The sequence below is a fragment of the Phyllostomus discolor genome, chromosome 14 (genome assembly GCF_004126475.2).
Source record: "Phyllostomus discolor isolate MPI-MPIP mPhyDis1 chromosome 14, mPhyDis1.pri.v3, whole genome shotgun sequence".
In the NCBI taxonomy this organism is placed as follows: Eukaryota; Metazoa; Chordata; class Mammalia; order Chiroptera; family Phyllostomidae; genus Phyllostomus; species Phyllostomus discolor.
Genome location: NC_040916.2, coordinates 23,061,167 through 23,077,269, shown reverse-complemented (window position 1 = coordinate 23,077,269; position 16,103 = coordinate 23,061,167). Strand labels below are relative to the sequence as shown.

The window sequence follows — 16,103 nt, the reverse complement described above, 5'->3', positions numbered from 1 at the left end:
ATTTCTTTTCTGTCCTGAAGAAGCCCACGCCCTTTCTTTAAGACATCTGCTTCAACGGTCTTCACCTCGAACTGGTGATTAAGGGCTCCGGCCTCTCACTGTCTTTGCCAAACTCCCCAATGGCCCTCAGCCAAGAGGCATTGTCCTGAAAGTAGTACTTCCCCTTGACCTCTCAAAGGCTTGACATGCTCAATTTGCCCGTTTATTCCCTTTCAACAGAATCCCATCCCAACGCCCCGTCAGTGAAAAGTGTACCAACCGGCCAGAACAGCTTGCTGGGGGCGGTGTTGGGGTGGGGGGTGGTATTCGTGCTCCACTCCCCAGCTGCAGCAGGCTTCTCTGCCCGGTCATCCACCGCCAACCTCTCTCCCGTGACACAGTTGCAGCAGAGACCACGGTGAGTTCCACAGGCAGCTCGAGCAGGGATGGCCCTTCAGAGCCACCCACGCCAAGGCAAGGGGGCTGGGCGTTCATTCTTTCACAGTGGTCCCACCTGGGCCAGGGGCCGTGAACCTGGCTAAGGCGGCAGCTATCCAGCTGAAAATGGTGTCCGGGGCAGGACCGGCCATCCACACCCCTGGCAGCGGATAAACCAGGGCCTCAGCCTGAAGGGCTTGGAGCAAGACAGGAAACAAGCTCTTCAGACATTTGGGGCAAAAGTATTCCAAGCAGGGGAGTCCCTGGAGGCTCAGAGAACAGCAAGGTGGCCAGGTGGCTGGAGCAGAGTAAAGAGAAGGGAGTGGTGGCTGAGGTCAGGGGTGGTCAGGGACAGCGGGTGGGAGGGAAGGGAGCAGAGTGGGCTTTGAAGGCCATGGTGAGGGTTCGGGCTTTCACCCTGAAACGTGAAGCCATTAGCGAGTTTGGCCCAGAGGAGTAATGAATGGGCCGTGACTCCCAGTAGCTAGAGGGTTGCTCTGGCGGTGTGTTAAGAACAGACTGGCCCTGGCTGGCGTAGCTCAGTGGATTGAGAGCGGGCTGCAAACCAAAGTGTCGCAGGCTTGATTCCCAGCCAGGGCACATGCCTGGGTTGCAGGCCATAACCCCCAGCAACGCACAATGATGTTTCTCTCTCTGTCTGCCTCCCTTCCCTCTCTAAAAATAAATAAATAAAATATTAAAAAAAAAAAAAAAAAGAACAGACCGGAGAAGGGACAGGGGTGAGAGCACACCCCAGGTGGGAGGCTTCGCGATGATTCCTGCCAGAGATGCCGGGACCTGTGGAGGGGGGCGCTGACAATGAAGGGGGGAGGAGCGGCCAGCTTCTGGGTGGGACTTGAAGGGTCGAGCTGAGTGCACTCCTGCATCTAAAGTGCGACTGGCCATCAAGTCTTGTGGTTTTCACACACAGCCACGTGGGGGGGCCGGGGGCAGCAGGTGGAGAGGGGCATGGGACTCAGGTTTGGCATGCAGCCAAGCGAGTGGCTCAGGGAGCTGAGAATGCCCTCGAGGGCCTCCTTGTCCCGGGCCAGCACCAAATGCCCTGTTACCTCAGCCGTGGGTGGGGCCTGTGAGAACACCTAGCTTGTAAACCCGCAGAGATCCAGGCTGACTCTCATCTGTAGCAGAGTGTGAGAGCCCCAAACGGGCTGGCATAGGTGTGGCGAGGCCCACAGTCCCTACGGGTGCCTCTGGCTCCCGGGTTCCAGCCTTCTGGTGAGGCCCAGTAGGGCCACCTACCCTGTTCTCCCAAGAGGCTCCCTGTTCCTTTTTTTCGCCACACCTGTCCTCACAGGAGCCCTGTCACTTCAGATATCCTCAGTCTACCTCCCACGCAACCGAGAGCCTGGAAGACAAGTGTCCAAGGCCCCGTTTTCAATGTAACAGTGACATCGAGCGGTTGTCTATTTCTCTCACCTGGAACGAACACACATCTTCGTTTCACTTCCACCTCCCCGTGTTTGGCGAGTGGGAAAATGTCGTCATCAAACTGACGGACACGCTTTGAATCCCAGCCCTGTCACTCACGTGTGACCTCAGCGTAGCAGCTCTCCCCGGTGGGGCTTCAGGGTCACGTAGAGACTCAGACCCCCCTGCTGCCCCGCCCCTTACAGCTCTGGCACACGGGCTTCTTGCTGGGACACCGGAGCTCGGGAAGTGTGTAGAGAGGGGAGTGTCCGTCATCGAGGGTGGCTGGCGGGGGAGCCGCGGTATTCCCGGGACTGCGTGGTGGCCGCCACTTCAGAGGGGTCTGGACGGCAGCCGACTTCCCCCGAGTTCCCACCCAACGCCCAGACTTTGTGCTCCGAAGCCGGCAGAACAGCACAGCAGCAAGCCCAAAGCAGACCATGATGGACCCCGGGACGGTCACCGCGTCCCTTCTGACGCCAACATGCAACAGCACACACGACACCGAAGTCTGTTTGTACTTTGCAAACCCTTCCCAACGGGGGACCCTGCAATGTTCTGGCTCAAGGAAACAGGTGGGGGGACGGTGCCCTGCACGTTCTGATGCCCCTTACGTCATTGGCGGGCTCCCACCTGGAGCTCGACTCCTCCCAGCCCTGGGGGTGAGGGGGGGCAGGGAGGACAACATTGGGCGCCGGCTTTCAAAAAGTACAGATTTGGGTTTGTGAGGAAAAGGCTTATGCTATATTCGTGGTGCTATGTGAGTGGCAATACCTGGATACACACCTGCATGTGTGTATATATATATTTTTTTCACATTCCTCCCTGGACTAAATGCACATATGCAATTGTTTAGCTCTGGCTGGTGTGGCTCAGTGGACTGAGTGATGGCCTGCAGACCAAAGGGTCACAGGTTCGATTCCCAGTCAGGACACATGCCTGGGTTGTGGACCAAGTCCCCCCATTCGGCCCCCAGTGGGGGCCACGTGAAGGGCAATCACACATTGATGTTCCTCTCCCTCTTTCTCCCTCCTTTCCTCCTCTAAAAATAAATAAATAAAATCCTTAAAAAAAAACATTTAAAAATGCAACAACAACAAAAAAAGTAAAACTGGGGGTTTTAGCAAGTATTTTCCCAATCGTCACAGCCCTAGGAGAAGGAGAATACTACTCCTCTCTTTACACGTAAGAAAAAACAGGCCGGTGGATGGTAAATGACTTGCCCAAGATCACTCCGCTCAAACTGGGGAGGCCTGCCACCAATCAGTTCCTCTCGAAGCCCAAACACCTGCGCGCTCAGAAGGCGCGCTGTCAATCACCAGGAAGGGGTGGGATCAAAGAGCCTGGTGGTGCTGGGAGGAGGGGATCCCTGCGAGCGCTCTGCAGTGGATAGAGGTCAAGGCCTAGTGTTCACCAGCATCTGAAGTGGGGCTCCCTCCTTGCCTGGGGGGCGGGGGGGCCGGACATCGCCCCTCGCCGGTGCTGCACTCCGGACCCAGCGTCACCTGGCAAATCTGCGGGGATTTCCCATCAAGGGCCACGCTGCAGGGATAATGCGTATCAGCTGCTTGCTACCTTCTGAAGGCACCAGTGAAGGCCATTAACTGAAGCTCCTGAGAGAGACGGCCTCCAGGAGGATAAAAGCCTGAGCGGCAGGCAGTGAGTGGTGGGGTTTGGTCTCTTCCTTCCCTAAGGAGGGGGGGGCAGTCTCTGAAATGCGGGGACAGGGCTTGTCGAGGGGCATTTCTTTGCGAGACCGTGTGCGGAGGTGCGGAAGGGGCTGCCGATGAGCCCGTCGGGAATCAAAAGGTACGTCGTCGGTCGGCTTCCTCTGAAGAGCAAACCTCTCCAGCGGAGGCGGCTTCCATCCCTGCTCCAAGGACAGCTCTGCTGCCGCACGGGCGAGACCAGGAGGTGGCCCGGAGTGGGGACGCATCTCCGGGCCCTGGGGCATGGCCTGGCACCGAGGCAGGCGGTGAGGGTGGGTCGGTCCTGCCGCGGGGAGGGCACAGTCTGCAGGCGGAACCTAGCTCCGTGGCCCTGGGGGGGCTCCTGAGCTTCCCTGCTGCCCAGTCTCCCCCTTCATTGGTGGGGATCTTGCAGAGTTCTGTGGTCAACACGTAAGGACACCCCTCAGTGGCTGGCACTCCATGGGGGGCCAGTGGGACTTCTGGTATCAACGTTGAGCCTCACTCGGTGCACATCTGAGCACGCAGCCTGGCCCCGAGCCCCGGTGTCCCCGAGCCCCCTTCCCCAGTTCTTTGGAAGGCAAGTGCTCTGGGCACAAAGCTTGGCAGGGGCCAGGGGTGAGGGATGGGCCTGGGTTCCAGGGGAGTCAGTTCACCTCTCCCGGCCTCCATCGCCCCAGCTGTGAAAATGGGGGAGTGGTAGGCACCCTGAGCTTCCACGCTGCATGACTGGGGAAGGATGCCTGTCCAGCCTCAGGGGCGGGAGGGCCTCCCTCCTGCCCAAGGCAGGTGTCGGAGGAAGCCTGGCCCTGGACAGGCCTGGGGCTGGGCGCGGGCTACAGGAAGGACCCAGGCACAGTGACCGCCTCCACTTTCCTCTGCCACTGACACCTGTGTTGCTGACGCTTGTGGTTTAGACCCGCAGGTGGACTGAATCTCAGTTCCTCTGAGCCCAAGGCCATGGCTGAGAGGAGCCTTGAGCTCAATGGCCTGAAGCTCCCCTACAGCGACCTGGCCTCCGAGGTGACCAGACGCAGGTTCACCATGGCCTCCAGGTACTCCAAGCTAGGTGGGTGGGTGGTGCCTGAAGCTGCAGGAGACACTGGTTTATGCAAATGTATGCAAATGTATTCAAATGTGCCCGTGGCTACAAGGAGGAGGCTGCCTTTGTGAATGAGACACTGTTTGGTCAGCCTCCGTGGGAAACAGACCTTTTCCACGTGGTCCTTCGAGAAGTGAAAATAGGGGTGCTGGGATGAATTTCAGATCCGTGGCTCTTTAATTGGGGGGGACCACTTTGATAATCAGGTGGAAGTTGTGAAGTTCCCTCTTAGTATAAAAAGGCATGACTTTGCAAAGTTTGGGGATGGCATGGATTCCCTGAAACTTGCCCTCATTCCCAAGAGGCTGGGAGCTCCCTGCAGGCAGGGACACTGTCCCCTTCCCTGTGGCATGCCTGGTGCCCAGGGCTGTGCCCCTGGGGTCCTTAGAAAGAAGCCAGGGTGGGAGGGTGGAGTGGGGGTCAGCTGGGCAGAGAGGAGAGGTGCTGGGTGTCCGGGGCTGAACTGGCGGAGAAAAGCTGGGAGACCAGGGGAACCCCGAGAGCAAGCCTGCCCTGGCCTGACCTAGGAGAGCTGGGGGGCAGGGGTGGACCCCGGGCCGTGGGTTCCAGGGGTCAGTGCGGGAAGGGCCGACTCACAGTTAAGGCGCAGCACGCAGCTCACTCCCGCCCGGAGACCCTGTGTCCGCATCTGGATGCAGGCGGGGAAGGAAGTGGCTCTCTTTCTCGGATGGGGTCTGAGGGGGTCTTTTTCTCTTTTTAAAAACCTGCCCTCCTTGTGCCTTTCCTCCCAGGGAAGAGACGTTCACCAGGAAACCCGAGGAAGCCAGGGCGAAGCTCTTCGATCTGGATGTGGATCAAGTCCCTCCCTGGGGCATGGCAGACCCCCCAGTCCCCCCAGCCCCGCCTCCCTCTCCAGCTGAGGACCCCCACGTCTCCTAGGCACACAGACGTCAGTCATTCAGAGATGCGCTGTGACACAGAACTCCAGAGAGCAGTTTCCGGGACGTCCTCGCGCTGCCTTTGAAGATTGTGTCAGAAGACCTTTCCTTCCTGCCTTCCCCTCCTCACTCGCTGTTGCCTGTTGTTATCCACAAATGCACTGTTTTTGGTTCTTCCAGCCAAGTCTCTGCCGTGTGGACGTGTTTATCTTTCATTGCTGTCCTGCAGTAGGGCACGTAGGCCAGTCAGTTGTGTTTGCATGAAACACACACACACACACACACACACACACACACACTGTATCCTGTGTCAGGAGAGGATTCGTGGAAAAGAAGTTCTAAAATAATAAGACAGAGCAAGGAAGATCAGACGTGGCAGCTTTAATAGGGAGGGTGGCCTGGCTACAGCTCCGTGGCAGGGTCTGAGTGGGGACTTGAAAATGATGGCATTGGGCGCGACAACTTCAGGGACAGAGCGGGAGGCAGCGCAAAGCCCTGGAGACTAAAGTGGGCCTGGCTGTTCAGAGGACGGGCAGGGTCCATGGGCCTTGGCTGGAGTGGGAGGACTCCGGGGACATTAGGAGAGACGGAACCACCAAGGGGGGAACTCTGCATTGACTTAGGATGGGACAGGGAGCCCCCGAGGGTTTTCGGGCATGGACAGGCCCGGCCCTTCTCTCAGCCGGGGCAAAGGAAAACCCTGAATGGGCCAAAAAGGCCAAAGGAACAGAGTCCACACTGAACTGGCCACGAGAAAATGTTCTGACCACTAGGTATGGCGGCACCTCCAGATAGAAACTCGGTGTAATTATTAAAAAAAAATAATGCCCTGAGCTGAGGAAGGATGAAAAGGCGGGTCAGGAAGGGCCGAGAGCACCCGGAACACGGCTGGGCAGACATGCATTCCACTGTTTGCCAGGTGCCACCCCGGGTACCGCCCTTGTCACACAGGTGCACACTCATCACACACCTTGACCATCCTGCCATCACAGTTCCCGGCCCGCAGAAATTTTCTGATGGCTGGAATCTCTACTTTCCTCTTATGCAAAATACTCCACAATATCCAAGGAGAATGGAGTGCACGGTCGCTTTATTGCACAGGCAAAGGTTATGGAGTGCCCACCTGGGCTCTCCCTGAAGCATGAGAAGCCAACTACTGTCAGTGCATCTTCCAGAAGCTCAGGGCTGGCCCAGAGTTCGCCCCTCCCCACACACGGGCTGCTTCCCCTTGCAGCTGGTGCTGACTGCAGCACGCCAGCGCAGCCGGTGGCCCAGCCTCACCTGGAGTCCTGCCCCTTTCTCTAAACCCTCCTCCAAGCATCCTCCTTAGCCAGCGAAGGTCGTTCATAAAAAGCCTTGTGGTTTCCACGAAGAAACAGCTACGCATTATAACTTGTGCCCAAGATCACCCGGAAACTTAAAACTATTTTAGCTAAATAGCCCTTTTTTTAAAAGCTGGCAGAGGGCAAGCCTAGCTGTTGTGAAACTCTGGGTGCCCAGAGCACTGTCCCCGCAGCGTCAGACACCTGCTCCTGGAGTAACCAGAGCACATGCAAAGCAGAGGGAAGCTGCGTGGGCTTCTGCTGGCCTAACCCCACCCCTGAACCCCACCCCACCCCCACCCCCGCTCCTGCCGTTCCTGATGCAGCCAGGCGGCGGCGGTTCACATCTTGGAGAGCCTGGTGTCGTAGGTGACCATGTTGAAGTTGTCCCAGGCGAAGAGCTTCTTCTCCAGGGGGTTGTAGTCGATCATGCTGTTGTACTTGTAGCGGTTCTTGAAGGGCACGGCCAGGGCCTTGCTGCTCCCCGTGCCCGTGTCGAACGCAAAGTTGACCGTGGCGTCAGGCGAAGAGTAGCTGCTGACGGTGTACAAGGTGCCGCAGATGACGAAGGCGTTGGCGACCGACTGCTTCCGGATGTTCGTCTCCCAGGTCTGCTCCCGTTCCAGGCTCTCCGGGTTCAGCTTGGACAGGACGATGGCCCCTTTGGCCCCCTCCGTGCTGTAGATGACCCAGAGGCCCGACTCGTCCACGGCCAGGTCAATGTCGGTATAGCCGCCCCAGGCGTATGGGAACTGCCCGTGGTAGCCGGCCCCAGGGATGTCCCTCTCCGCCTTGACCGTCTCGGTGCTCAGCTCGTACCGCACCACCGCCCTGGACTCCGCCCCCTGGAAGTAGAGGCTCCCGGCGTAGACCACCGCGCCGGTGCTTTCCAGCGGCCTGGGCAGCACGTGCACCTTGGAGGGGTAGCCCTGCGCGAACTGGCTGGCGAGGCTGTACTCCAACACCTGGCGGACGCCCGTGCCCACCGTGTCGATGCGCCACGTGGTCTCCCGCGTGTGGGGGTACACGGGCTTGGGGTCTCTCATCCACACACCGTACTTGCCCGTGATGGTTTCGGCTGTTCTCAGAGTGACCGGCTCGCCCACCCAGACGAGTTCTCCGCATCCTGGCGAATGGAAAACAAAACAAAACAAAAATAAAACACTGATCCACTGTCTCTCGGCGTAGTGGGGCCCCGGCAGAAGCCAGGAGCCCAGAGACAGACTGGGTTTAAGTCCCGGCTCTGCCACCTGCTGGCGGTGTGACCTTCCATGTGTTCCTTTGCTCTGTAAGCCTCGGTTTTCTCGTTTGGAGAGGGGATAGTGACAGTGTGGGGGGGAGGAGGGCCGTTGTTAGTTTCAGTGTGATTTTAAACATGTCGGATGCTCAGTTGGACTAAATGGCCAGTAAATGTTTGTGATCATATGTGACCAGGACCGAAGCTTGACAGAAGGCCGCATGGAGGGCTTCACGCTCGATTTGTCACGTTGGACTTACCCTGGCCAGGGTCTCATGTGTATTCACTTCATTCTTCTTTTGTGTGTAACTTACTACATTTTTTTAAAAAAAATGAGACAAAAATCAAGTCGTGATAGTCATCTCTATACAACAACAGAATTTTTGCAAGCTGTAACTGATGGCCCATATATTTCAGGCATCATTTTAATACAATAAAATCTGAATATGATTTTAAAAATATAATGAAGAGGTTTTTGCACTTTAACGGGAACCCTCCATTCCCTTGTAGGAGGTGGAAACGTCCTCAAGGAGGCGCTCCTGTCTCGGGGAAGCATATATTGCCTGTCTCCAAACGCCCTGACCCCGTGCGTGCCCTTCAGGGCTGGCAGTAGTTGTCAGTGGCGTGGAGTCAGGGTTTCTGAGAACCACAGTCTGTGTCCTGACATCGGGCTCTCGGGGGACCCCTGGGAGCGGGGCAGTGATGTTTTCCCTGAGCACCCAGGGTTCAGGAAAGAAGCCTTTAGTAGCACGACAGCACGACCTGTGTGCTCAGACGGTGATGGTGTCCGGCTCGCCCTCTGATACAGACAGGAAGGGCCCACTGACAAATGTCATTGTTCGGGGGTAATCAAGTCAACGGAACAGCTGTGTGGGTGAAACAGAAACACCCCTCCTCGTCCCCCATGCAGCCCGGCCCAGCCCGCTGTCCCAAGGGCGGGCAGCGAGACACAGGGCTTTGCTGGGGAGAGGCTGACTTCCGGCTGGCGTGCCCTGGCAAGGGAGCAGACAGAGGACCAGACACAGGCAGAGACCACGTGGGGACGAAAGAGAACACATTTAACTCCATACCTGTGCCCCCCTCTTCATTCCCGGGATGGCCTGGTGGGCTCTCCTTCAAGATTCGGGGAGCAGACACCTCAGTGAGCTCCGACTTCAGTTCCTGGAAGTCCAGGTTCTCCAAATTCCACCTAGAAACTATGTGAAAAGAAAGAGATGGTGTTGTACCATGAGTAAGGATGGCCCATCGACTGGGTTGAGGATGGCATTTAAATAGGCTTCCAGAGATGTGTTAATGTTTGAGCCCTGGCTGGTGTGGCTCAGTGGATTGAATGTTAGCCTGCGAACCACACGGTTGCTGGTTCGATTCCTAGTCAGGGCACAGGCCTGGGTTGTGGGTCCGGTCCCCAGTAGGGGGCAGCACCAGAGGCAACCACACATTAATGTTTCTCTCCCTCTCTCTTCCTCCCTCACCCTCTCTCTAAAAATAAATTTAAAAATATTTTTTAAAAGATCGTGCTGGAGATTTATTTGAAGATAGTAAATGGTGGTAGGAGAGCAGTGAGATAAAAACAAGATCAGACTTTGCTAACCACTGTCAGAACCAGGAGATGGGTTTGTTGGGGTTCCCACCGGTCTCTCCACTTTTGTGAGTGTTGGAAAAATTCCATAATAAAAGCTCACAAACAATAAACTGCGTAGCAATGCTCCAAGCAGAAAACAGGGTATTCAGAGTAACGGAAGGCAGCTTGTGCACCATCCCACTAACTCCCACTAGGAGGTCTGATTTCTGCGTGGGTGCCTGTGATTCGGGTTATTGGGAAGGTTCTGGTGTCTGCTGGGATTCCATGGTGAGGAGTTCCCTGCATGGCTTTGGGATTTTTCCCCCCTTTGCCACAAAGCAAACCTTCCTCTAAGGGGTGGTGTATCAAGCTTTCCGTGCTCAGCCGAAATATTCTGTTGGATCTCTTTCTGAGAGTAGCTTTGAACAAGGAACTGAGGGCAGGGCTCCTACAGGAGCTGAGGGGAGGGTTAGAGCCACAGTGAAGGGAAGAGGTTTGAGGACACTGGCTGGACGTTGCCACCACACTCGTTTGGGACAGGGCTGTGGTCATCAGGGACCCTTGAGCACAAGGAAAAAGCAGTAGCCACAAGGAGCAGCCCTGGCTGCTTTCCAGTGTAGGTCAGTGATTCAGGTGTGGTGAGGCCAGCAGGTCAGAAGCCCATCCTGAGAGGAGGGGTCTCACACCGCAGGGGGCCAGTGGGGTGGGGGGAGGTACCAGGGGCCCCTGGGCAAGAGCCCTTGTTGTGGTTTCCATGGGGACCAGTGAGGCAGGGTCACAGGTTTTCTATTGGCCAGCGTGGATGATTTCAGCAGGCTCTGGGGGCCTGCAGGGATGGGGCAGGGGCATCACCAGCCTGAGTGAGGATCTGAGAGAGGAGGGTGGGGGTGGGCTCTGGACAGGTTGGTTTGCATCTGAGAGGTGTGGTCCCAGGTGAGGGCCGCTGCCTCAGAGCATCAGAATAGAAAGACCTGATTAAAGCACCGCCTTTCCTCTTGCGGACCGTCTCTGCCCCTTTGAGTGACCTGGCTGCCAGCGGGGAGGGACCCACGTGACTCGCCGGCCGGGCCCCCTTGCGGTGAGCTCGGGCTAAGCTCTCTCGGTAGAGGGCGCTGCGGGGACGTTGCGGGAGGCGGAGGTTTGCAGTCTCCCGCGTGGGGGAGGGGCTGGCGCTGGGTGGGTAGCCTGGGTGTGAGATCATCGGGTGGATCCCAAGAAGCCTTGACCTGGCTATAACCTTTCCACAACGGTGGGGCCGGGGGTGGGGGGGTGTAGCGTCCCTGCTGGGGGACCCCTTGGGGCTCTGCAGGGCTCCCGCAGCCTGTCTCTGACACCACTGGGCCCCGGGCTACAGGCTGCCAGCCACTCCCCCTGCACTGGGGAGGTGGCCTTTGCAGCTCCGGACCAGCTCCAGCCACCTGCCCTACTACGTGATGGGCTGAACCCCACCTTCCTACCGAGGCGCCAGCCCCTGCAAGTCTGTCCTTCCTCAGCCCGAGGGTGCATGTAGAGTCTACTTATGTCCTTGGTTACTCTTTTACCGTTGCAGATGATTCTTTCTATTGAATGTTCCCGACTTAACCTGCTCTGTGGACCCAGATTGTTACCACAGGCTTTACAAGAGTCTCGAGGACGCTGCCCTCCCTCTCTCTCTCCCTCTCTCTCTCTCTCTCTCCTTCTCTCTCTGTCTGTCCCCCTTCCTCCCCTTTTCCACCGCACTTTGCAGGAACCACGCCTCCCGTGCTGTGGAGCAAACGAGCAGCACAATGAACCATGACGTCAGGGAACGGCTCCCGGGATGGCTGCAGGGCCAGCTCTCCGTTGGCCGGTGGGTGGCTGGACAGCAAGCTCGCTGGCTTCCTCTGGGACCCAGAGCACCCAGCAGTAGCCAGGCTCCCGGGGAGAACTGTCCGGGTGAGGTCTGAGCCCGTGGGGAGAAGGCCTGAAGGTCCAAAGGCCCGAAGGCAGGGAGCGACTCACAGTGCGTGAAGGGGCCTGGACTGGGCCAGAAGTCGTAGCTTCCTAGCTCAGTCCTGCCCTGTGCCTGCTGTGTGACTTTGGACAAGTTGCTCAACCTCTCTGAGCCTCAGTATTTTTAGCTCAAAATATAAATAACATGGCCCTCAATAAGGATGAGTCAAAACAAACATTTCCCAGGAATGTTTCTAAATCATATCTCGTTCTGAATGGGGGGGGGGGGCAAAAAGAGCTTATGAAAATGTTAAGAACTGTCTTGTATCAGATGGCTAAACATTTTCAGGGCTTTGTTTCTATTAAAATCCACATCTATTATGAAATTCTGAAAATCTGCGTATTCTTCCCTGTCTCCCTTACCTCTGCTTTAGAGACGCTGTCCAGACAGCTTGACCCAGAAATGGAATTTATTAACTCGCTTGTATAAAAATACCGTGTAGAGGCAAGTGATACTGAAATGATTTTTATAGTCCTTTTCTCTCGCTGCCCGAAGCGTTCGGCCAGGCTGGCAGGCGTGGAAAGGACGGCGGGCAGGGAGGGGCCCCCACGCGTGAGGGCTGTCCCGGTTCTCCGGGGCCGTGCAGCTAAACTAGCAGGCGGCTGGCCTGGGCGCCGCTCCGCACCCACGCTCCCTGGAATAAGGGTGTGTCATAGAACTGTCATGTCCACACTGACGTTCTGATCATTTTTACGTGGCATTTTCAAACAGCGCTGGAGCTCAAGCAAGAGCAGGCCTTTGTAGCTGCAGTCCGTTTCCTGGGAGGCCGCTCCGTGCTGGAGGCTCCTTCTGCCACCCACCCTTGACTGCTAACCTGTGTGATGACCCCAAGAGGGACTGTCAGCCCTGTCCTGGAGGCAAGGAAGTGAAATCAACAGCGGTAGTGAAGACCTGTGGTATCCCCGCTGCATATCCCGCCACCTTTTCCCAGCTGTTCCTGTGGCAACCTGCCTGGAGCAGGTGTCACCTGCTGGGACCTGGCCCCAGCTTCTCTGATGGCCTCCAAGCACCAGCCTGGTGCCCTTGTCTGTGTATCATGAATGTGAGTTCCATGTAGCCAATGGATGACCCTCAGCCAACACGGATAGCCAATGGGATGACCCTCAGCCAGCAGGAATAGCCAATGGGATGACCCTCAGCCAACAGGAATAGCCAATGGAATGACCCTCAGCCAGCAGGAATAGCCAATGGGATGACCCTCAGCCAACAGGAATAGCCAATGGGATGGCCCTCAGCCAACAGGGATAACCAATGGGATGACCCTCGGCCAATAGATATCAACTCTAATGAATGTCCCCTTGGGTACAGCCACTCCTGCCTAAAGCACACCCACGCTTCAATCCAGCTGCCCAGAACTCGCTCCCCCCAAGATCCAAGGCCTTGAAGCAGATCTTCTGCTTTTCTTTCCCTGATGTTTCAGTGTAGCTTTTCTGTCTTTTTACCTTTAACGTTCTTCTATAACCCAGAGGTCCCCTCAGGGTCCTGAAGGATCCCTGACCCTCACTCGGGTGGAGGGGTCTAATTCTAGGCCTGACTCTGCCACCAGCGATCTGGGTGACCAGAGACCCGCTGAGTAACCGCTCGGACTGAGTTGCCTTCCAGCTCACTCGCCCGGGCTAATGGGATCTGCTGCTCAGGAGAAGCCCGCTGCTAGAAAAGAACCCCCAAGGTTGGAGTTCATTGTCACGGGCTGTTGTTCTTATTCCGACACCAGAGCAGCCGGGGAGACAAAAAGAACTATAAAATCAGAGATCGCATCCTGTAAGTTCCCCAACACTTGTTAAATGACCGTACTTAATAAAACAGACAAAATGTCACTTCTGTTCTCTCTCTCTCTCTCTCTCTCTCACACACACACACACATGCATGGGTGCTGGGAATGCAGCTTCTGTGGGTTAACAGCCTGAAATAAGCGCTGCCTCGTGGCACTCCTATTAATAACGGTTCCTTCCTTCGCTGTCCTCAAAACTGCAGTTCACCCAACCTCAGCTCTGCCCCGGGCACCTCTGCACCCTGGGCCCCTCCCTCGATGCATGCACACCTCACTCGCCTTGAGCTGTAAAATCTAAAGCTGGGTCTCTCCCAGCTCTGAGGATAAAGGGTTTCAGAGGTGCTTTACAACTCAGAGTTATTTTATTTGAGCCCCATAAAAATTGTTAGTCGCAGTAGGAATTTCCAGTGTCGTGCTGCGGGGAGGAAACCAAGGGGCAGTGGCTAAACCGAGTATCCAAGGTCACACCCAGGCATTGACACTGGCTGCTCCTACGCTGAGCTTGTCTCTTCACCTCTCGAAAGCCTTTTTAGGAGATATTTTTCCACTGTTTTATTTTGAAGATATTTGCACCTCTCGAAAAGTTGAAGGAGTATTACAGTTCCTGTTCCCTCACAGTGACGGTTACTGTTTTGCCTCAAATGCTTTACCTTTCCTTCTCCCACTCTGTCTGTCTGCAGTCTGTGCTGGACCACTGCACAGGAAATTGCAGACCTCCTGACACCCCCTAAGCTCGATACCATGTCTCCCCCAGAAAACCTGACACCGATCTAGTGACACAATCCCCCAAGCAGTCCACGTGCAAATTCCCTCAGCAAACCCACACCTGCCCCTTGCAGCTCTTTTCCCCGGGGTGCAGGAGCCCGTCCAGGGTCCTCCATGCATTTGCCCTGCCTGTCTATCCAGGCCCCTCCCGTCTGAACAAGCCCCACCCCTCCCCTTCCCTTTCACTCCTGACACCAGCATCTTTGAAGAGTCCACACCGACCATCCCACAGCCGGATTGGTTTGCTCGTTCCCTCCTGATCGGACAATGGCCTCAACACTGAGCATTGGGGGACACAGTTTCACAAGCAGTGACACAAATGTTGTCTTCCCCACTACTGGGGAGAGTGTACCCCCCGTCCTGGCCCAGCACACACTCACAGATACCCCACCTGCAGGGGTCAGGCAACAAAAGCCACCTGGAGGGGTGGCCTGGTGACTTCCACGCAGAGGTCCTCAGATTGGACAAAGTGGAGGACAGCTTCCAAACGGCAGACCGAGGCAAGTGACAAAGTGTTACTGCCTCTTTATTTTGCCAAGGAAGGGCATTTAAGTTTTTAAAACTAAGCCCTGGCTGGTGTAGCTCAGTGGATTGAGCGCGGGCTGGGAACCAAAGTGTCCCAAGTTCGATTCCCAGACAGGGTACATTCCTGGGTTGCAGGCCATAACCCCCAGCAACCGCACATTGATGTTTCTCTCTCTCTCTATCTCCCTCCCTTCCCTCTCTAAAAAATAAATAAATAAAATATTAAAAAAAAAAGTTTTTAAAACTACTCCCTGTCATCATTTCATACATTTCTTGCCATTTCATGAATACAGGTCACGTTCACCCCAAAAGGTAGGAATCAGCCTCCCTGAACAAAGATTCACAAAAGGACAGCTTTCTAAAAAGGACAGCTGGCACTTTCTACTGATCACGTAGGGACAGGTGCACCTTCCAGGTCTCACGCTGCCGTGGGCTATGCAAACTCTGCCACAGGCAGGTGCAAAACTTGGAGGCACTCACCTACACAGAACCATCGGGGGTTAACTTACTAGGAATAGGAAGGAGAGGGCAGGTCTGGACCACCTGTAATAGGTCACCCTGACTGACAAGGCCTTCTTACCTTCCCTGGCGCCTGGTGGCACTTCCTGAGGGGTGCCCTGGGCTTGGGGGCACTGGCCCCTCCTCAGCCTTTCTATCTCCTGGCTGCTGCTTTCCAGCCTCCGGGCCAGGTCCTCATTCTCCGCCCCCAGCCGCCTCTTCTCTTCCTCCAGCACCGCCTTGTCTCGGAGGAGGTTGCTGTGGGCTACCTCCAGCTCCCTGGTTTGGGTTTCCAGCTGCTCCCGCTCCTGCCTCAGGGTGGCCAGCTCCCTCTGTGGCCCCTCCAGGGTCTCCGAGGGCCCAGCCCCCTGGGCCGAGGTCAGCCGGTGCAGGAGGCCCTCCAGGGAGCTGAGCCTGGCCTTGGTGCTCTCCAGGTCGGCGTGTTGGGTGCTGCTGTCCCTCTGCAGGTCTTGGATGGCTGACATGGCCTGGCCCTGCTCGGGGCAGCTGGACTCACTGGGGCTGGCCACGCTGAAGGTGTAATGGCACCGGCCACTTCGGTCGTTGGCCTTCCGGAGCTCGGCTGTCCTGGCCCCCACGCCCCATAGCAGGCAGGCCAGAAGCAGCGGCTGGACAGCTGGCATCCTGGGCCCGGGGCTGCCGTGCTGTGCACGGAGTCCTGGGTGCAGAGGCTGGGCAAGGCTCGCTCCAGAAAACCCTCCTGCTCACTGGGGCTCCTGGCTGGGTGGCCCTGCCCCTCCATATATACTGGGGAGCCAGCCCTGCAGGGGGGAGAGAGGGCCACGTGAGGCCGGGTGTGGCCACACACGGGATGGTTGTTTTCACACTGCCGGCAAGACTCGTAGGAAACGACCTTCCAGAAGTCTGTTTTGAATTTCTTTTAAAAGACCGTCCCAC

The 16,103-nt window shown here is 56.6% G+C and overlaps 1 protein-coding gene across 1 annotated transcript; it reads right to left on the bottom strand.

Moving 5' to 3' along the window:
• Positions 1 to 7,152: 7,152 nt before the first annotated feature.
• Positions 7,153 to 15,939, bottom strand: MYOC (myocilin). Its single transcript, XM_028530894.2, has 3 exons — positions 15,268 to 15,939; positions 9,164 to 9,289; positions 7,153 to 7,982 (listed from the first exon to the last, which is right to left on the bottom strand). Exons 1-3 carry the CDS (start codon positions 15,827 to 15,829, stop codon positions 7,198 to 7,200), a joined length of 1,473 nt encoding a protein of 490 aa, XP_028386695.1. The 5' UTR covers positions 15,830 to 15,939; the 3' UTR covers positions 7,153 to 7,197.
• Positions 15,940 to 16,103: the final 164 nt, after the last annotated feature.